The following is a 23,074-nucleotide window of genomic DNA, read 5'->3' on the forward strand; positions in this document are numbered from 1 at the left end:
GGGAATTGTACTGACCTGTCTCTGACAAAATGCTTGTGAAGAAACAATAGTCAAAATAAGTCAACTAATGAAGTATTAGAGTAATAGGAATCGCAAATCCAGAAGTGTAAAAAAAACCTCATCTGGTACACTATCCTTTGGGGAAAATGGCCAACCACCCTGTTGCCTCATTGTAATCATGGGTTGTTGAGAAGAAACAGAGGAGTAAGAAGAAATTTGGTTTCTTTGAATCTTGTAAAGCAAACAATCTCAGGCTACGTCCACACTAGACTGGATAATTTTGAAAACACCGGTTTTGAGTAAAAACGACAGGCATCCATACTAGGTGTTTCTCAAAATATCTCTGTCCACACTAAAACAGATATTTGGGCGAATCTACTCCTACTGTGCATGCGCAGACACATCTACAGAAAACAAGCGAAGAGGAAACGGTATAATATTTACGTTTCCACGGTGGTATTGTGCTATTTTCATTGGTCAAAAACTAGAGTACCAACAACAACAGCGAAAGAAAGTTTTCAACAACGTCTTCGAGGAATACAAAGAAAACCTCCGCTGAAAAAATCAGACCAGACTTCTTCGTTTAGACAGACAATGAAGTCGAGCTGTTTCTGCGAGTTACAAATGACTACAAAGTCAGCAAAGCAGTGGAGCTGTTTAATTCCAAACAAGCTATTAACGTAGACAATAAAGTAAACAATACACGCATGTAGCCATCCTCTACCCAAGATCAACAATATCAACAATTACAAAATGTTAAATGGTCAACTCGACATAGACTACCAATCCCACATCAAACCCAAACCTATTAGGAGCAGGAGAGGGCACTCAACTCAATTTGAAATACTAACTACCAAGTCAGATGTGTACAGCAATTCATTTTTCCCCTGCACAATTAAAGCATGGAATAATCTTAATCCTAATACAGTCACACAACCAAACCCAATTAAATTTAAGGCAGCTTTTCTTCTTCAAAAATCTCTTTCTTAAGCCCACCCTCCACCACCTCCAGTTTAAATTCTATGCGGAATATTTTGGAGGACCAAGAACCAAGAGAGTGGAATCTTCTGCCGCCAGACCTGCACAGTATTTCTGACATTAATATTTTTAAAGATAGACTCAGTCAAATCAATTTAGGGGATTTAGTCAAAAAAGCTCACTTTACAATTTAACTCTCAGGCCGTTCACACCGACTACGCGTTATAACAGCGGTGGTCAGTCAGCGACAGTGCTGGCTTGGAGACCCCGGGGTACAGGAGGGTACGACCACCGCAGACTGGGAGACCGGAGGGTACGTGCAGAAGAACAGAGGATGCAAACAGAGAAACCGAGGGGACCAGCTTGAAAGCCACCTCCAGTTTAAATTCCATGCAGAATATTTTGGAGGATCAAAAACCAGGAACCAAAAACAGCTGTCCAGCAGTGCTTGCGCAGTACCAAGCAGAAGCAGAAAAAGCATTGTTGTGTTGTCATGACGACGTTTTAAAATCTCTCCATTTACCCTGTCCACACTACAACGTGAAACAATCGTTTTCAAATTTACACACTCTGGAGAGTGTTTTCGAAAATCTCCATTTTCGGGGGATGAAAACACTGTTTCAGTGTCAAAATGAAGAGAAAAGGCTTCGTTTTCAAAATTATCTGGCGTAGTGTGGACATAGCCTCATTCTCACCCCAGCAGCCAAACTACCAGAGCTCTGCTGAATTAGAGGAATGCAGAGATTTGGGGTTAAGGGACTGAAGGAGATTGCGGGTGTGTAGAGGAGCTAGCACTAGGAGCGATTTAAACCTGAGAAGTCAAAATTACATTAAAATATGACAGTTAACAAAAAGTAATATATCTATCTTTCAAAATATTGGTATTACATTGTTCAGTGGTACAATTAAGAAAGCAATATGTTTAATCATTGTTTTTACTCAGAAGTCATACTTTTGTGTTTTATCTTTCTCAGGCTCTGAATGGTCAATATTTCTCATGCAACTTCTAATCAACAAATCAATGTGAATAAATTAGAATTTAATCAAAATAACATTACACTTCTGCTGATGGGCTGAATGGCCTGATTCTGCTATGCCTTTACACCTTTTGCAACCAACACAAAAACTGTCACTACTGAAAATGAGCTGTATTTGCAATTTAAACCACATAGAACCACATTAAACCGCATTTCACCATTCAAATTTGTGGTTAAGAACAAAGGGTCAAATTACACATTTAGCAAAATCAAGCCATACGACGTTCTGACAACGTATTAACACAACCTGAAGAAAATAATTTAAATCAAAATTTTACAAGTTTTTTTTAAAAACTGTTCCCAGACAATGTGTTTGAAAGGCACATTAACCCTGGAAAAGATGTGTGAAAGTAAATAAACCTTTCCCAAAAGTACATTCTTATGTCCTGCAAGTTATGTAACCACGTCACCTGGGTTTGTTAAACATAATACAAGCTGGGGTTAGGTAGGGTGTGTGTGTGTGTGTGTGTGTGTGTGTGTGTGTGTGTGTGTGTGTGTGTGTGTGTGTGTGTGTGTGTGTGTGTGTGTGTGTGTGTGAGAGTGAGAGACAGAGAGACGAGAGAGACAGAGAGACAGAGACTTGTGCTTTCTTCCAATCAGTAACAAGATTGGAGTGTCCCTTAAGGAAGTTATCAAAATAACAAATATAAAGCCATGATCATGTCAATATCAAAGAAAGGTAACAATTGGGGAGAAAAAGCAAATACTCTCCCCCCCCATAACTTTATTTCCTTCATGTCAAAAATGATTGTATATTAGTCTAATATTAGAAACAAAATTAGCTAGAGGTATAAAAGTGAAGTTTGATCCTGAAAATGGCTTCCTTCTCAATGTTATCATGTCCTAAAGATGTTCTGTTCAACAAGTAAAGCTGTTGTAATTATTTTTCCCCAAATCTACTAGGCATATTAAATAACAACAAACAACAGGAATTCTGCAGATGCTGGAAATTCAAGCAACACACATAAAAGTTGCTGGTGAACGCAGCAGGCCAGGCAGCATCTCTAGGAAGAGGTGCAGTCGACGTTTCAGGCCGAGACCCTTCGTCAGGACCATTTAGGCGTATTAAATAGTTAATTTATGTTCTAAATATCAATTTACAAAATGAAAGTTATGGAATCATGCAATTATATTTTGCAAGAAATAAGAACATTTTACCTTGAAGTGTGTAAGCTGTCAGTTTTTGTTGTGGCTTTCCCAGATTGTATACTGTTGATTTCACTTGGGGGCCCCTTTTCAAGTTCCATCTTCGGCCTGAAAGACAGTTTCAACATATATATGCCCAACAGTTCTGCTAAAGGATTGTTACTCAAGGAATTAACAAAAAAATATGTAACAACTTTGAATAAACACCTTCAGTAAATATATCTGAATTGAATTCATTTATTCTATAATTGCATTCTTAATTTGTAAGCACATATCCTGCTGGCAATATTAAACTAATCAAATATCATACTGTTTAGTAAATTTATGACAAAAATATCCAAATGTTTGCAATTAATTTCCAACTTGCACAAAATTTTGGTTGATTTAGCAGGTATGTCCAAGGTGAATGCATAAGCCGTTGATTGTCATTCTGGCAAAGAATATTATAAGACACTGATAACATATGTCACATAATTGGTTAGCTGCAGGCATACTATAAGCTCAGTCACTGGCTAGAACAGAACAAAAACCTAACATCTGCCATCAAATACAGTTGCAAGAACAACATAGACTGCAAGGAGTTGAGGCAAAGTGGTGTAAATAGAACAATATCTGGAGGAGTACATTGCCTACCTTGCTGGGAAGAATGCAGAAAATATAGTCATACAAAAGTATGCCACAGAAGCAGGCCATTCAGCCCGTCTAGTCCACGCCAAACCATTTAAATTGTTTCTCTTATCGACCTGCACCAGGACAATAACTCTCCATAACCATCCACGTACCTAAAACTTCAAACTTTGAAATCAAGCTCACATGCACCACTTGTGCCAGCAGCTCGCTTCATACTCTGGGTGAAGTTTCCCCTTAGTTTCCCTAAACCCTTCGCCTTTCATCCTGAACCCATGAACTCTAATTGTAATCCCACCAACCGCAGTAGAAAAAGCCTGTTCACATTTATCCTACCAACACCCTTCGTGGTTTTGTCAAATCTATCAAATCTCCTCTCAATCTTCTATGTTCCAAGGAACAGTGTAGAATAGAAACAGGAAGTCTGTCTGTGAGGCCGGCATTTTGTACTGGGTGTCAGATGTGGGAAATCCAGGAGACTCCCAGCCTCCTGGACTGTCATATCTGCACCAAATGCGTTGAGCTGCAGCTCGATGACCTTCATCTGGTTAGGGAAAGTGAGGAGGTGATAGAGAGGAGCTTTTGGCAAGTAGTCACACCAGGGCCCTGGGAGACAGAAAAGTGGGTAACAGTCAGGAGAGCGAAGGGCAAGAGTCAGATACCACAGAGTATCCCTGTGGCCGTCCCCCTTAACAATAAGTACTCCTGTTTTTTTTGGGGGGCGGGGGGGAGAAGAAGAGAGATGGCCGACCCGGAGGAAGCAAAAGGCACAGAGTCTGGTCCTGTGGTTCAGAAGCGTATGGAAAGGAAGGCGGCAGCAGTAATAGGGGACTCTATAGTTAGGGGATCGGACAGGCGATTCTGTGGCTGCAGGAAAGAAACACGGTTTGTAGTTTGCCTCCCAGGTGCCAGGGTCCGGGATGTTTCTGATCACATCCACGATATCCTGAAGTGGGAAGGTGAACAGACAGAGGTCGTGGTACATATTGGTACCAATGACATAGGTAGGAAAAGGGAGGAGGTCCTGAAAACAGACTATGGGGAGTTAGGAAGGAAGTTGAGAAGCAGGACCTTAAAGGTAGTAATCTTGGGATGACTGCCTGTGGCACGCGACAATGAGTATAAGAATTGAGTGAGGTGGAGGATAAATGCGTGGTTGAGGGATTAGAGCAGGGGGCAGGGATTCAGATTTCTGGATCATTGGGACCTCTTTTGGGGCAGGCGTGACCTGTACAAAAAGGATGGGTTGCACTTGAATCCGAGGGAGACCAATATCTTGGCAGGGAGGTTTGCTAAAGCTGTTGGGGAGAGTTTAAACTAAAATTGCCGGGCCGTGGGAACCAAACTGAAGAGACAGACGAACGGGCTGTTGGCTCACAAATGGATAAAGCCTGGAGACAGGGAGAGAGGGAGGATAGGCTGGTGATAAGAGAAGGGACGTGCTTAGACCAATGGTTTGAGAGGTGTCTATTTTAATGCAAGCATCATGAACAAAGCAGATGAGCTTAGAGCGTGGATTAGTACTAGGAGCTATGATGTTGTGGGCATTACAGAGACTTGGATGGCTCAGGGGCAGGAATGGTTACTTCAAGTGCCAGGCTTTAGATGTTTCAGAAGGGACAAGGAGGGAGGCAAAAGAGGTGGGGGAGTGGCACTGCTGATCAGAGATAGTGTCACAGCTGCAGAAAAGGAGGAAATCATAGAGGGATTGTCTACTGAGTCTCTGTGGGTGGAAGTTAGGAACAGGAAAGGGTCTATAACTCTATTGGGTGCTGTTTTTTTTATTATATAGACCACCCAATAGTAACAGGGACATAGAGGAGCAGATAGGGAGACAGATTCTGGAAAGGTGTAATAATAACAGGGTTGTCATAGTGGGAGATCTTAATTTCCCAAATATTGATTGGCATCTCCTTAGAGCGAGGGTTTTAGATGGCGTGGAGTTTACCAGCTGTGTTCAGGAAGGTATTGGGAAAAGAACCTGGGTCAGCTGTCAGGTTTCTCAGTGGGACGGCATTTTGGAGATAGTGATCATAATTCTATTTCCTTTACCATAGCCTTGGAGGGGAATAGGAACAGACAAGTTAGAAAAGTGTTTAATTGCAGAAAGGGGAAATAGGAAGCTATCAGGCAGGAACTTGGAAGCATACATTAGGAACAGATCTTCTCAGGCAAATGTACGGTAGAAATGTGGCAAATGTTCAGGGAAATTTGCGTGGCATTCTGCATAGGTACGTTCCAATCAGACAGGGAAAGGATCGTAGGGAACAGGAATCGTGGTGTACAAAGGCTGTTGAAAATCTAGTCAAGAAGAAAAGCTTCAAAAAACTAAGTAATGATTGAGATCTAGGAGATTATAAGGCTAGCAGGAAGGAGTTTAGAATGAAATTAGGAGTGCCAGAAGGGGCCATGAGAATGCCTTGGCAAGCAGGATTAAGGAAAACCCCAAAGCATTCTACAAGTATGTGAAGAGCAAGAGGATAAGACATGAGAGACTAGGACCAATCAAGTGTGATAGTGGAAAAGTTGTGTATGGAACCGGAGGAGATAGCAGAGATATTTAATGAATACTTTGCTTCAGTATTCACTACAGAAAAGGATCTAGGTGATTGTAGGAATGATTTACAGTGGTTTGAAAAGCTTGAGCATATAGACATTAATAAAGAGGATGTGCTAGAGCTTTTGGAAAGCATCAAGTTGGATAAGTCTTCAGGACCAGATGAGATGTACCCCAGGCTACTGTGGAATGTGAGGGAGAAGAATGCTGAGCCTCTGGCAATGATCTTTGCATCATCAATGTGGCTCTGGAGGATTGGAAGGTTGCAGATGTTGTTCCCTTATTCAAGAAAGCGAGTAGAGACAGCCCAGGAAATTATAGACCAGTGAGTCTTATTTCAGTGGTTGGTAAGTTGATGGAAAAGATCCTGAGAGGAAAGATTTATGAACATTTGGAGAGGCATAATATGATTAAGAATAAGCATGGCTTTGTCAAAGGCAGGTCATGCCTTATGAGCCTGACTGAATTTTTTGAGGATGTGACTAAACACATTGATGAAGGTAGAGCAGTATATGTAGTGTATATGGATTTCAGCGAGGCATTTGATAAGGTACCCCATGCAAGGCTTATTGAGAAAGTAAGGAGGCCCGGGATCCAAGGGGACCTTGCTTTGTGGATCCAGCCTCCAACCTGATGGCATGAACATCGACTTCTCTAACTTCCGCTAAGGCCCCACCTCCCCCTCGTACCCCATCTGCTACTTATTTTTATGCACACATTCTTTCTCTCACTTTCCTTTTTCTCCCTCTGTCCTTCTGAATATACCTCTTGCCCATCCTCTGGGTCCCCCCTCCCCATTGTCTTTCTTCCCGGACCTCCTGTCCCATGATCCTCTCGTATCCCCTTTTGCCTATCACCTGCCCAGCTCTTGACTCTATCCCTCCCCCTCCTGTCTTCTCTTATCATTTTGGATCTCGCCCTCCCCCTCCAACTTTCAAATCCCTTACTCACTCTTCCTTCAGTTAGTCCTGACGAAGGGTCTCAGCCTGAAACGTTGACTGCACCTCTTCCTACAGATGCTGCCTGGCCTGCTGTGTTCACCAGCAACTTTGATGTGTGTTGTTTGTGGATCCAGAATTGGCTTGCTCACAGAAGGCAAAGAGTGGTTGTAGACGGGTCATATTTACCTCATATTCTGAGGTGACCAGTGGTGTGCCTCAGGGATCTGTCCTGGGACCTTCTCTTTGTGATTTTTATAAATGACCTGGATGAGGAAGTGGAGGGATGGGCTATTAAACTTGTTGATGACAAAGGTTGGGGGTGTTGTGGATAGTGTGGAGGGCTGTCAGAGGTTACAGCACAACATCAACAGGATGCAGAACTGAGCTGAGAAGTGGCAGATGGAGTTCAACCCAGATATGTGTGAGGTGGTTCATTTTGGTAGGTAAAGTATGATGGCAGAATATAGTATTAATGGTAATAATCTTGGCAATGTGGAGAATCAGAGGGATCTTGGGGTCCAAGTCCATAGGACACTCAAAGCTGCTGTGCAAGTTCATTCTGTGGTTAAGAAGTGCATTGGCCTTCATCAACTGTGGGATTGAGTTTAAGAGCCAAGAGGTAATGTTACAGCTCTAAAGGACCCTGGTCAGACCCCACTTGGAGTACTGTGCTCAGTTCTGGTCGCCTCACTACAGGAAGGATGAGGAAACTATAGAAAGGGTGCAGAGGAGATTTACAAGGATGTTGCCTGGATTGGGAAGCATGCCTTATGTGAATAGGTTGAGTGAACTCAGCCTTTTCTCTTTGGAGTGGCAGAGGATGAGAGGTGACCTGACAGAGGTGTACAAGATGATGAGAGGCATTGATCGTGTGGATAGCCAGAAGCTTTTTCCCAGTGCTGAAATGGCTAACACGAGAGGGCACAGTCTTAAGGTGCTTGGAAGGAGGTACAGAGGAGATGTCAGGGGCAAGTTTGTTTTGTTTTTTTTTTAAGAAGGCAGAGAGAGTGGTGAATTCATGGAATGGGCTGCCAGCAACGGTGGTGGAGGCAGATACGATAGGGGTCTTTTAACAGACTCCTGGATAGGTACATGGAGCTTAGAAAAACAGAGGGCTATGGGTAATCCTAAGTAATTTCTAATGTATGTACATGTTCGGCACAGCATTGTGGGCCGAAGAGCCTGTACTGGTGCTGTAGGTTTTCTAGGTTTCTATGAATAATGTCCTAACCTTTTCAGTCTTTCGTTGCAACTCAGGTCCCCAGTCCCACAACATCCTTGCAAATTTTCTCTATACTCCTTCAATTTTATTTACATCTTTACTGTATGTCGTGACAAAAACTGCACAGAATACTCAAATTAGGCCTCACCAATGTCTTGTACAACTTCAACATCCCATCTCCTGTTAACTTGAGGGCCAATGTGGCGAAAGCTTTCTTTACAACCATATTCACCTGTGAAAACACTTTCAATGAATTATCAATCTATGTTCCTAGATTGCTTTGTTCTACTACACTCCTCAGTGCCCTACTGTTTACTGTGTAAGACCTACCCTGATTAATCCTGAAGTGTAATACTTCACTCATCTGCATTAAATTCCATATGCAAATTTTCAGCCCATTTTCCAAGCTGGTTCAGATTCCCCTGCAAGCCATGTTGGTATTCCTCGCATTCCACTACACCCCCAATCTTGGTGTCATCTGCAAATTTCCTGATCTAGTTTACCATGTTATGTTGATATAGATGGCAAACAAGGGACACAGCACCGATTCCTGCAGCACTCCACTAGTCACAGGTCTCCAGTCAGCGAAGCAACCATCAACTACCACCCTCTGGCTCCTCCCACAAAGGTAATGCCTAATCCAATTTATTACCTCATCTTAAATGTCAAGTGACTTAACCCTCTTGACCAACCTCCCATGCTGGACTTAGTCAAATGCCTTGCTAAAGTCCACATGTCTCGCCTTGATCAGCTTTCCTGGTAACTTCCTTGAAAAACTCCAAGGTGGTTAGACATGAAGACATGCTGACTATCCTTAATCAGTCCGTGCCTATTCAAATACTCATATCTGGTCCCTTAGAACACCTTCCAATAATTTTCCCACTGCTGATGTTAGGCTCACCACCTACAATTTCCTGCTTTATTTTTAAGAGTCTTTCTTAAACAGCAGAATAACATTGGTTATCCGCTAATCCTCTTGTATCACTATGGTGAATTTAAATATCTCTACTAGGGTCCTGGCAATTTCTGCACTTGCCTCCCATAGAGAGCGAGGGAACACCTTGTCAGGGTCTGGGGATTTATTCACCCTAATTTGCCTCAGAACAGCAAACTGCTCCTCCTCTGTAATCTGTATAGGGTTTATGAAGTTGATACTGCTTCTGAGTAAATATAGATGCAAAAAAATCATTTAAATTCTATCCCCATCTCTTTTGGCTCCATGCATGGATTACCATTCTGATCTTCCAGAGGACCAATTTTGTCTCTTGCAATCCTTTTGCTCTTAACATATCTGTAGAATCCCTTAGGATTCTCCTTCCCCTTGTCTGTTAGGGCAATCTTGTGCCTTCTTTCAACCCTCCTGATTTATTTTTTTTCTTGTATTTCTTATACTCCACAAGCACCTCATTTGTTCCTACCTGCCAATACCTGCTATGCAGCTCTTTAAAAAAAAATCAGTGCCTTAATATCTTTTGAAAACCAAGGTTCCCTACACCTGTTATCCTTACCTTTAGGTCTGACAGGTACATACAGGCTTTGTACTCACAAAATTTCAGTTTTGAAGGTCTCCAACTTACCAAGTACACCTTTGCCAGAAAAATGCCTGTCCCAATCCACACTTTCCAGATCGTTCCTGATACCATCAAAATTCTGCAATTTAGAATCTCAACTCGCAGAGCAGACCTAACATTTTGCATACTTATTTTGAAACTAATAGCATTGTGATCACTAGATGGAAAGTGTTTCCCTATACAAACTTGTATTGCCTGCCCTGTCTCATTCCCTAATAGATCAAGTATCGCACACTCTCTTGCTGGGACTACTACGTGCTGATTAAGGAAACTTTCCTGAACACACCTGACAAACTCTATCCCATCTAGTCTTTTACAGTATGGATGCCCCAGTTAATATGTGGAAAGTTAAAATTACCCTCTATAACAATCCCACATTCAAGAGAAAATCTGCAGATGCTGGAAATCCAACCAACACTCACAAAATGCAGGAGGAACTCAGCAGAAGGCAGCAGCTATGGAAAAAATGTACAGTCGACGTTTTGGCCCGAGTTCCTCCAGCATTGTGTTGCTGTATAACAATCTTATGTTTTTTTGCAACAGTCTATGATCTCTCTACAAATTTGTTCCTCGAAATCCCTTGGACTATTCAGTGTTTTGTAATATAGCCCCATTAATGCAGTCATATCTTTCTTATTCCTCAGTTCCACCCATAAAGCCTCACTAGATGAGTTCTCCAGTCTGTCCTGTCTGAGCATTGCTATGACATTTTCCCTGACTAGTATCACCATCCATTCTCCTTTAATCCCTTCCAGCCTGTTGCATCTAAAACAACGGAACCTGGAATACCAGGTTGCCAGTCCTGCTCCTCCTGCAACCAAGTCTCACTAATGGCTACAATATCATAATTCCAGGTGTTGATCCATACCCTGAGTTCTTCTGCCTTTCCTATGATACTTTTTGCATCAAGACAGGACATTAGTCACCTCATGCTCAGATTCTGTCTGAAGTCTTAACAGCATGTCCCCACAACTTCTCCACTATATGTCCTGGCACTCTGGTTCCCAACAAGCTAGAAAACATTGACATTCAGAGGTATTAAGGTTCTTGTACAAAGCAATTAAAAAGCCAAATGGTACCTTAAGCTTTGTTGATTCTAAGGCAGTTAGACTAAGGAAACTATGTATGCAATTGTACAAGACTTAGGTGAATGGTTTAAAATCCTTACCTTGGTAAGGACATACTTGGTTTTGAGGTAGAATAAATATTCCTAGTTCATTTCCTGGAATTAGACAGCAAGCAGCCATATACCAATGGATTATATAGAATGTGCCCATTTCCTCCACTTTTTAATTCCCAAACTTGAATCTCATTGAAATGAAACTCGTTAGAGGGTTTGCACAGATCTTGAGAAACTCTTTCCTCTGATGAGACAGGGGCTTGTAAGTTTACTACAAAGAAATCAGTCACTATAGAACTGCAGTGAGAATTTATTTCTACTAAGATTGCAGATCTTTGAAATTCTTCTCCACAGAAGGCCACAGTCGACAAGTCTATGGCTTTATTCAAAAAGATTAATGCATTGTTATGCATTGAAGGTACCAAGGGATTTAGGAATAGAACGGGAAGTGGAATTAGTATAAATATTCAGCATTAACTTGATGAATGCAGGGCACCTACATAGTCTTCATGCATTTTGTATGTCTGAATTCTAAGTTAAGAATGTCACTATTTCTGGAGAAAGCCGCATTATCCAATTATACAATTCCACTGAATTAGCACAGTAGCTACAAGACTATTTTTAAATTATATAAGTTTAATGTTGTTAATAAATCTTCAACTATAAATTCTGAACAATGAGATCTCTGACTAAGGAAGACTGTTAAAATATAAAATATTAGAATTTATAAAAATGTTTCAGCACTCCTCTTACTTTATTTTCTTGTTGCTGTTCTTTTTGCTTGCATTTGAGCTTACTTCTTTTTCTTTGTCAGGTTTATCTTTTTCAACTTTTTCCTTCTTCTCTTTCTTTGGAGGTGGAGGTGTTGCATACTGCTGTGCTACTTGTTGTGCAACCAGCTGTGAGTTTATTCTTGGCTTTCTGCAATTAAAAGAGATGCATTACTTTTATTATATGATAGCACATTTCTACAAACAAATACTCTAGGTAGGTAATAGTATGAAACACAGTAGTTCCAAAACTAAAAACACAATCAAAATACATCAAATCCCAAACACTACTAAATTTTAGAATGACTTAAAAATATCTAAATAGGCTGGGACAAAAAAAAGACTTGCTTGTCCAAGTGACAGCCCATAAACATATGCAACTTTACAGCACAAGTTAAAAGTGTGGAAGTGTCTTTGCATACTATTACATTACCAAAAATATCTGTACATTTCTATCTACTGGAAACACCTAAAATGCTCCACATGGGAAACAGACACTGAACCATGAAAGTCAAGATTCCACAATCATCAGTTCAAGGACAAATAAAAAAATTGTTGTAATTGCTATGTACGAGTCCCAGATATCTGTAAGGACTACTGACAATAAAAAGCATAGGGTGAATACATTCAAGAACCAAAGGACGGGGTTTAAGCAGAGTTGAACAAATAGAAGATCGCAGGTATTAGAAACAAGGGGCAAAAATGTTGCATAATAATTATTTACAGAAAGTGGCAGAGGAAGGCAAAGCAAGTGCAGTAGTTAAGTCTGACTGTGACTTAAGTAATCTACTGCAAGGAAAGCAAGCTTCATATACATTAATATTTGCCCTTATTCACAACTTACATTTGTATTTGTAAAACGAAACAAGTTTGAAATCAGAACAGAAAGTTGCCAGAGTTACTCGTGTCAAATATCAGTTCCAGAGACAGAGAGAAAGAGACACCATTTCTATGACCCTTCATCACAACTGGAACAGTGGAAACAAGAATTTACTTTTCAGAAGAGGAATGGTGAGAAGGCATTTGTCACCTGTCTGACCTATTGCATAATAGTCAGCATTTCTATATTCATTCCTGATATTTTATTATGTACTCAATTTTAATCTTGGTCATCATTTGAGGACAAGTCAACCTTCTCAAAGGATCTAGTTAAAATTTCAAAGTACCCAGAGAGAAAATTGAAAAATCTTTTTAAAAATTCTAAAATTTTTTGAGAAGCTCAGAGGTCAAACTGTGAGATATTTGTAGAGTCAATTAACACAATGAGTAACTAATAATGTAAATACACACTGGCAAGAAATCCAAAGAAAACAAATGCATGTTTTTTTGTCGGTGGTAATAACATTAGGCATAAAAAAACACCCTCAGACACATTTAAAAGTAATTGCTTGAAGTACTTTGTTTTGTCATAATCTATATCTTTAAATCACTTCAGCTTCCTTAAAAATGAATCTTATTTACGCAGGCCGAAGTAGCACTTTGAGTTTAAAATGTTTTTATTTTCATTCATGTAAGCAGCATTACTAAAATATGCCTTTACCTTCTTAATATTTAGTATGCCATAGCAATAAGGATGGCAGTGAACATTGGTAGCCCAGGTTGAGGTATTTGTACTGGTAATACAGACATGATCCACTGCCGGTGATCTGGGTACGTGAAAACTGAGAAGGACACCACTTTCACTGGGACATCACAGAGGTTCTGAGGCAGACAAACAATAAGCAGGCACGAGAATTTTAGTTTCTGATACAGGTGTCCTCCGCTTTTCAAACGTTTGCTTTACGAAACCTCACTGTTACGAAGGACCTACATTAGTACCCTGTTTTCGCTTTCAGAAGGTGTTTTCACTGTTACGAAAAAAAATTCAGCGCGCAATGAAAGGCAGAGCGCGCCCCGAGCCGCCGCTCTCCCCCGGATTCGGAACGGCATTGCTGAAACACGTGCCTGTGAGCAGCCATTTGCAAGATGAGTTCTATGGTATCAGAAAAGCCTGAAAGAGCTCGTAAGGGTGTTACACTTACGGTAAAACTAGACATAATTAAGCATTTTGATCATGGTAAACGAAGTAAGGACAACGTGAGTTTGGCTTGTGGAAGCTGACGAACATGATGTTGAAGAGGTTTTGGCATCCCATGACCAAGAACTGACAGATGAAGAGCTGATGCAATTGGAAGAAAAAAGGCTAACAATCGAAACCGAATGAGTAATGATAAAGTACGACTTTAATTTTGAAAGGGTACGTTGGTTTAGGAGATATTTGCAGGATGGTTTGAGTCCTTATTAAAGAACTGTGTGATAGAAAAATGCGCGAGGTTCAGCAGTCAAGCAAGCCTTCCACATCAGCCACAGCAGACGACGAACCTCGACCTTCAACATCAAGGCGGGCAGAGATAGAAGAAGATGAGCTGCCGGCTCTAATGGAAACAGGCGACGAGATGACACCCCAGTGTCCCACCATCCCAACCCCCAGGCTACGGACAGATACCAATTCGCGGAAAATGCAATGGTAGCCGGGACGCACACAGCACATCTTTAAGAAAAAAGCTGAAATAAACACGCTAATTAATTAGGTGCCACCGACACGTAATTGTCGGTCCAGATCAGAGATGACGCAATGGGAAATCGACACTGATCTGGGCCGACAATTACGTGCCGGGCAGCACCTAATTAATTAGCATGCTTGTTTCGGCTTTTTTCTTAAAGATGTGCTGTGTACCTCCCGGCTACCGCTGGACCCCTGCATTCTTCGCGGCAATGTATCGCTCAGCAGCCTGGAGGGTGGGGGGCCACTGCACCACCCAAACTCCAACTCAGTCTGACACACCATCATCCGTGTGCTCGGCGCTGTCCCAATTCCAGTAAGTGATACTACACTGTACATACATTATTTCTACTTTATATCAGCTGTGTATTTTTACGTGTTATTTGGTATGATTTGGCAGCTTCATAGCTTAAAGGTTACTGGAGAGAGTGTTCTTGCCAACGGCGCTTGCGTGAGATGTTCTGCCGACGGCGCTTGGGTGAGATTTTCACTACGGAGAACAGTTCAGTAATGATTGTGGAAAAGTATTTCTACTTTATATTGGCTGTGTATTTATCATATTATTTCTGCTTTTACTACATGTTACTGTTATTTTAGGTTTTATGTGTTATTTGGCATGATTTGGTAGGTTATTTTTGGGTCTGCGAACGCTCACAAAATTTTCCTATATAAATAAATGGTAATTGCTTCTTAGCTTTACGACATTTCAGCTTACAAACCGTTTCATAGGAACGCTCTACCTTCAGATGGCAGGGGAAACCTGTAACTCCATAAACAAACAGTTCAAAATAGACACCATCTATGAACCCCTAAGAGTCAAAGAAACACAAGCTAATAGAATTCAAAGGTCAACTGAAGGGGTAGCCAATCTAGACCAAGGCAAGTGAACAGGTAGGTGCCTATATAAACACGAGCACTCCCAGAGAGAAACACAAACTGCATACTGAGGATGTCCCCTCGACAGACGAAACATCTGCAAGTTAATTGCCAAGCTCGGTGAACACAGCACAGCATTTCATGTCAGTGGCACATCACGGGTGCCAGTATTAAACCAATTTTTTGATGTATTTTAATGAACTGGATATGTACAAAATTTCAACCTTGTTAAAATGCTCTCACAATAATAGGGAGGAGAGTAACAGACTTGCTAAATGTATGGCGCAGCACAGGTTAATGCAGAATAACTACATTTTGGTAGAAAGAATGAAAAGCAATATGATTTTTTAAATAACTATTAGCAATACAACATATTGAGAAAGGTTAACAAAGCAAGGTTTACCACTGGCTTTATTAATAGAGACCAGTCTGACTGGTAGGTCTCAGCTGAAATACTATATTCAGCTTCGAGCACTGGAATGGTACTATAGATGCCAAACTTCATTCACAAGCAGACTGAAGTTGGGGATGTTGCTATCACAGTCAAGTAAAAGCACAAAGAGCTTGTTGTAGAAAATAAAGAGAACTTTTACTAATGACACACGTGAAAAGCAGCAGGCCACATATTTTTTTCTAGATGTAACCAAAAAAATGTGAGCTATGACTCAGAATGAAATGTCTTAAAGAATGGCAACATTCAGAAGAGAACTGAACAACAGAAAAACCCAGAAGCCTAAAAAAGCAAAGAGGAGCTAACTGGGTTGCTCTTAAGCAGCAAGAGTTTAACCTGTGCTACATCACCCACTGCTTGACTCCAGAAGAAACATTCTGCTCCAGCATCAATGAACGCATTTATTATACACTTCTGCAGTGAATCTGTGCCTTCAGATGTTGATCAAATCTGCCCATCAAAATAACCAGGGAATCATGGCCCTATCCCATGTCTTGAAAACTTTTGTAGTTGTCAAAAGAAATGCCTTGAAGAAATCCTCAAGATGGCAATCCCATAACATTTTGAATTGAAAACAGTTCTGACCCTTTTCATCTGACTTATTTAAAATTTGACTGCACAGAAAAACCAACTGACAAATCATCTAAAACAATTTTGAATAGAGCAGCAGCAATAACACTCAATTATTAGCATATTTAATCACCCTTTGTCCCAATGGAACAAGGCCTACCGGCAAGAAATGAATACAATAAAGTGTACTAAATTTCACTGTACCTTTCTCCCAATATTCTTTCCTCCTTTATGCTTTGAATCACCTTAGGGATGACTAAATGGTTACATCCATCCCTAAGCTGATTCAATGTGCAAAGAATAATATTGGGGAAAGTTACAATGAAATTCAGTACATCTTCTACAGTGGTTTATGTATTCAGCATATTATAATATCACATTCACAATAGACATTATGCAGATGTGACCATGCATTCCCCGCTCCCAAATAATGCTGTGGGTGGCAGTGAAATTACCTTCCCAGAAAATAATCCATATTGTGATTTACCTTAAAGTATTGTCAACTACATACGCATCAGGAAATGCCCGATGAAAAGCATTGTATTTACCTTTTATTCATCCCCCTCCTGTGTACATACGTCTATTGATGCTTCTGGACACATCTTCACTGATGTTCCTGGAATCATCGGGTGTTTCGGGTCTTTCAACATCATACAACCTCCTCCAGGTGACCCAGTCGGGGCTGATTAGACCCCAGCTTGTGTCCAGATGGCTAGCTACTTATGACTCCATGGCTCCCCTCTTTTGAGACATGGACTCTAATAAATTCTGTAAGAGACTATCTTATTTAGCCATCTCAAGATTTTGGGTAGTAACTCCTGAATTCTGTAAGGGCAAGTTTCCGTAATGAATATGGCTGTAATGCAGGGGACCCCAAATTATATGCACTACACTGAAGACTCAAAATTACTGTCATGGACAGCTAAGTGATCAAGTAGTTAAATACTGCTGCTCCTCATGCTGCATTCAAACTTTAATATAACAAAGCATGATCAAGATAGAGAATAACCTGAAAAAATATTATCTTAAATCATTTATTATATTGAAAAATACAGCTCAAAAATAAAAACATTTTATCTGACCAAATGTTCTACTGGTGGACTTTGTTTCCAGGCATAATATTGACAACTCAGTTGTTGTCAGATGCCAAAGCCAAAAGACCTGTTTTGTTAAAGCATTCATTTCAGATTCTCATTAAAATGAGTTCACAATCAATAGTTATTGACTTATCCATACAGTGGTTCAGAGTTCAAATCATCCTATCAGTTTCTAGATTTCAACGCTGCAACTGCATTGAAACAAGTACGAGAGATGCAGCTAGAACCAAAGACAAGTCTTCAGTACGCTCACTAGGGGCCATCTGAAACAATAACCAAAATTGTATCCAGTGCTGCTTCAAGTATTGTTCATCGGTTAAAGGACAGTGGGTAAGAAGTGATTTTATGGGGGCCAGAGCAAATCTGACAACTCTTAGGACCATCATTTCCAGGTAGCATACCCATGATCATAAAAAGTAGGATCAAGAGTCATCTATTTGTTCCTTCAAAACTGGCCTACCATTTAAAATTTCATATCTGATCTGCTGTCCCTGCATCTTTTCTTACCTCTGTATCCCTGAACTCTAATATCCCAGATTTGAATAAAAGCAATGACCAAGCTGCCTCTGCCCTTTGGGATAGAAAATTTTGAAGATCCGGCAGCTTCATTGAAGAAATTTCTCCTTATTTCGTTTCTAATTTGTCTTGATTATTGGACTCTTTCACAAGCCTTCCCATCAAGTCCTCTAAGAATTTTGCACATTTCAGTTAGGTATCTTCTAATTCTTTTTTGTGGCTGAATAGGCAAGAACTCTATCCTCCAATCCTCCTTGTAAGACAGAACCGAGAAGCAGTCTGGGTGAATATTGCCTGTATTAGTACAGTGGATTCTAATTTATTGGGACACAGTACATTTTGGCCCAATTAAGTGGCTGCCCAATTAGCTGATGTTTCATGGAAATAGTTAAAAGGTATAGAAAAAGACAAACTACTGTTTAAATTATTAACAACTTATGCATTTAAATAAAATGCAGAACAAATTAGAACACGCTCAATACTACTGGTGGTTGCCCAGCATATTCAATGATAACAGGAAACTGTGCGGGAGGATTTTTTTTAAGCTGCTGCAGGGGCAGTGACACTATCAACCATGGAAATCTCTAGCCAACAGTACGAGTAGATGTCACAACTGGTGTCTTCTTTGGTTGCAGTGACTATTGTTGTGCCTCATCATGCCCTGCTTCCTTCACAGAGCATTACAGAACCGCCTTCCTGGCTATTGGATCTCAATGTGGATCTCATCCATCCAGTATGCTGGATGTGACTCTGCCCAAATGACTGGATATAACAAGAGGACAATAGGGAGAGGTCTGACATAACCATTCCCACAAAATTACAATCAGACTGCAGCTTGCTTAGTCTTGCGGGACAGCTCTCCCAATTTAGATACCCATTTCAAGATGTTTGTGAGGAAGACCTGGCAAAGTCGTACTGGTTGGTAGGTTAATTGGCCATTGTAAATTGTCCCTTGATTAGGTCAGGATTAAGTTGTGCAGCATGGCTTTACGGGCTGGAACGACAGACTCCATGCCCTATCTCAATAAATTTTTTTTTAAGATAAAGTTTTACTTGGCCATGTCAGGACCGGATCAGCACCTTAGTCAACACCAAGTGATTTGGTTGGTTTTATCTTTTTTGCTTAAACTTAGCTTAAAGCCAACCACGTTGCTGCACGTGTGAAGATACACAGAAGCCAGGCTAAGCAAAGACAGGATGTTTCATCCTCTACGGACACTGGAGAATCAAGTTTTTACAGTTATCCAACAGCTTTAGTGTTAGCTTTTAAAAAAAGAGTGGATTTAAATTTCACATCAGCCAATGGTGGGCTTTGAAATCACATGCGTTTGCTCCCACTGTGCTGGACTTTTTGTTATCTTAGGTCAAAAAGTGATTAAAAGAGGAAGGCAAGTTATGAAATCACCGTCTATGACAATAAGATGCCCTTTAACTATTTCCAGCATAAGGAGAATGAAGAAAGATTACATGCATTTTCTGCAAAATAAGCCATCACCTTTCTATTATAATCACAACCACCTTTAACTGTTAATACTTAAACCCCAGTTTCCAAGTAATTTCCATCTTCTTCCTACCAAAACATCGATCCTTTCACTCATCTACACTGAGCTCACTTGTTAAGTATTTGCCCATTCTGCAAGTTAGTACTCTGAAACATTGCAATTATCTCCTGATTCTCATGTCCATGTCTCTGAGGATCTAACCTGGTCCCAACACAATGATGCAGCTATAAAGAAGGCAAGGCAGTGGCTATATTTCATTAGGAATTTGAGGAGATTTGGTTTGTCACTTAAAACACTCAAAAACTTCCACAGATGCACTGTGGAGGGCATTGTAACTGGCTGTATCATCTGGTCTGGGGGGGTGCAGGCGCTACTGGCTCAGGATCAAAAGAAACTACAGGAAGTTGTAAAACTAGTCAGTTCTATCATGGGCACTAGCCTCTGTAGTATCCATTACTAAGGATCCCCATCACAAAGGACACACCCTCTTCTCATTGTTACCATCAGGAAGGAGGTACAGAACTCTGAAGGCACACACTCAGCAATTTAGGAACAGCTTCTTCCCCTCTGCCATATGATTTCTAAATGGGCATTGACCCCATGAACACTACTACTATTTTTAATTTCCATTTTTGCACTACTATTAGTAACTATTTAATATACATACAGTATATACTTAGAACAATTCATTTAGCTTTCCTATATTTATCATGTATTGCATTGTACTGCTGCCACAAAGTTAACAAACTTTACAACATAGGCTAGTGATATTAAACCTGATTCTGAAGTGTTTTCCAGACACCTTAACCAACCAATATTTTGGTACAATTTTCAGATGTAGATATTGTTTTGATTCCAAGTTCTGAATCACTATTTTATTTAAATTGTTAATAGCAATTTCAACACCGACCCTTGTGGAACACTATAGTCTTCATTTTCTATTATATACAGGGATCTTTTACTTCCTCTCACAAATGGCCAGGCTAGGCACAGGATCTAAGAAAAAGAATCCAGTGCTTTCCCAGCATATATGATGAATAAACTTTTCTTGGGCTTCCAGTTGGGTTTAAGTATCAATTATAACCAACGTTTTAATGACAAACTCTGCCATTTTCATCAGGGATAATGCTTGGGCACATCTAGTATAGTGCTATTTATATCCTGTCATCCATCCCTCCTTATTGAATGAGGACTAATCAATCAGGTTTCCACTCCAGTTTTTACTTAGAGCGAAACCTTAGTCTTCGTTAAAATTCTTTTCCTCTAGTTTTATTTCATGGCTTCCTTTACCAGGTGGTCTCAAAAGTCTTTGAAATAAAACTAGAGGAAAAGAATTTTAACAAAGATGAAGGTCTCCCTCTAAGAAAGAACTGGAATTCAATTTTAAACAAGGAGGGAGAGCAGAAATCCGATTAGCTAAGGACAAACCAATCAGGAGGATGGCATAAATAGTGCTGAGCTAGACATGCCCAGATGAAATTGGAAAGTTTGTCATAAAAGCGTCAGTTGCAATCAGTACTTGTACCTGGCTGGAAGTCCGAGAAGAGAACACAAGAACTCATTAGGGAGCAGGCCAAGAGGCAGTATTGCAGGCAGAGGAAGCAAGTTACTTTAAAAAGTCCTCTTGTTTACTACTTTGTATGTGCATTTTATAGATGTACCTTCTTTGAATTTGTGTTGATTTACAGTTTTTAAATAATTAGTGCAAAACAAATGGGGTAGTGTTTGTATTTTTAATTTTGCACAGAACACACACCTCAAACTTCAATTTACATTTCAAAACATTATTAGTATGATAACAGGTCATCTCAGTACTTTAGATAATCATCAGTAGTTCAAATATGCAGCCGTTTTTGTTGGGCTACTCTGCAATTAAGGAACTTTGTCCTTAATGAAATTTTGACTAAAATGCTCCAACTGCTCCGGCATTATTTTTCACTAATCACATTAGGAATTAGGATGAGCAGTTCTTTACATCTTAATTCATTCATACAAGATCATTTTTGTTGCATGTCTTAGCTATGAATATATTACAAGGCTTCTGATCTGGTAATATGGGAAGCCAAATGTTTGAGGAACAATTTAAATTTCATAAAAGATTTGTATAAATATTAATTGATTCACTAAACAGATTTTAATCAACAATCCTCACTACCACTCGGAGTTCGCATTTCTGATTATGACAAGCAGCCAACTGTTGGAAAAATAAGAAACTTAAAATATAAATATTCAGTACTTCGCTTGATTTGTTCACAATAGGAATGTCAGAAAACATTGAGTGCAGCAACTTTCTGAGTGCAGTTTCATTTATGAATGAAACTAACATGGTTATTAGTCACACACACAAAAAATGCTGGTGAACGCAGCAGGCCAGGCAGCATCTAGAGGAAGAGATTTAAAAGTGGGAGTGGGAGGGGGAGAGGGGAGATCCAAAATGATAGGAGAAGACAGGAGGGGGAGGGATGGAGCTAAGAGCTGGAAAGTTGATTGGCAAAAAAGAGATACAAGACTGGAGAAGGGGGAAGATCATGGGATGGGAAGCCTAGGGAGAAAGAAAGGGGAAGGGGAGCCCGGAGGATGGAGAGCAGGCAAGGAGCGATTGTGAGAGGGACAGAGGGAGAAAAAAAGAGAAGAGAAACAGAAATAGATAGATAGATAGATAGATAGATAGATAAATAAGGGATAGGGTACGAAGGGGAGGAAGGGCATTAACTGAAGTTAGAGAAGTCATTGGTCGTGCCATCAGGTTGGAGGCTACCCAGACGGAATATAAGGTGTTGTTCCTCCAACCTGAGTGTGGCTTCATCTTGACAGTACAGGAGGTTGTGGATAGACATATCAGAATGGGAATTGGACGTGGAATTAAAATGCGTAGCCACTGGAAGATCCTGCTTTCTCTGGCGGACAGAGCGTAGGTGTTCAGCGAAACGGTCTCCCAGCCTGTGTCAGGTCTCGCCAATATATAGCAGGCTGCACTGGGAGCACCGGACGCAGTATATCACCCCGGCCGACTCACAGGTTAAGTGTCTCCTCACCTGGAAGGACTATCTGGGGCCCTGAATGGTGGTGAGGGAGGAAGTGTAAGGGCATATGTAACACTTGTTCCGCTTACAAGGATAAGTGCCAGGACGGAGATTGGTGGGAAAGGATGGGGGGGGGAATGAATGGACAAGGGAGTCGCGCAGGAAGCGATCCCGGCAGAAAGCAGAAAGTGGGGGCGGGGGAAGAGAGGGAAAGATGTGCTTGGTGATGGAATCCTGTTGGAGGTGGTGGAAGTTACGGAGAATTAAATTTTGGACCCAGAGGCTGGTGGAGCTTAATAATTTCTCCTTTGGCTCCGCCCACTTCCTCCAAACTAAAGGTGTAGCCACAGGCACCCATATGGGTCCCAGCTATGCCTGCCTTTTTGTTGGCTTTGTGGAACAATCCATGTTCCAAGCCTACACTGGAATCTGTCCCCCACTTTTCCTTCGCTACATCGATGACTGCATTGGCGCTGTATCCTGCACGCATGCTGAGCTCGTTGACTTCATTAATTTTGCCTCCAACTT

The 23,074-nt window shown here is 40.7% G+C and overlaps 1 protein-coding gene across 3 annotated transcripts in view; it reads right to left on the bottom strand.

The window, feature by feature from the left end:
• Positions 1-23,074, bottom strand: part of rybpb (RING1 and YY1 binding protein b) — a 135,173-nt gene that overhangs the window by 19,126 nt on the left and 92,973 nt on the right. For all 3 annotated transcript variants that reach the window (XM_072280581.1, XM_072280584.1, XM_072280582.1), the window contains exons 3-4: positions 11,953-12,120; positions 3,174-3,269 (exon numbers count right to left, since the gene is read on the bottom strand). In XM_072280581.1, the coding sequence (XP_072136682.1) occupies positions 3,174-3,269; positions 11,953-12,120 (264 nt within the window). The remainder of the gene's footprint in view (positions 1-3,173; positions 3,270-11,952; positions 12,121-23,074) is intronic.

Source organism: Mobula birostris, chromosome 16 (genome assembly GCF_030028105.1).
Source record: "Mobula birostris isolate sMobBir1 chromosome 16, sMobBir1.hap1, whole genome shotgun sequence".
Lineage (NCBI taxonomy): Eukaryota > Metazoa > Chordata > Chondrichthyes > Myliobatiformes > Myliobatidae > Mobula > Mobula birostris.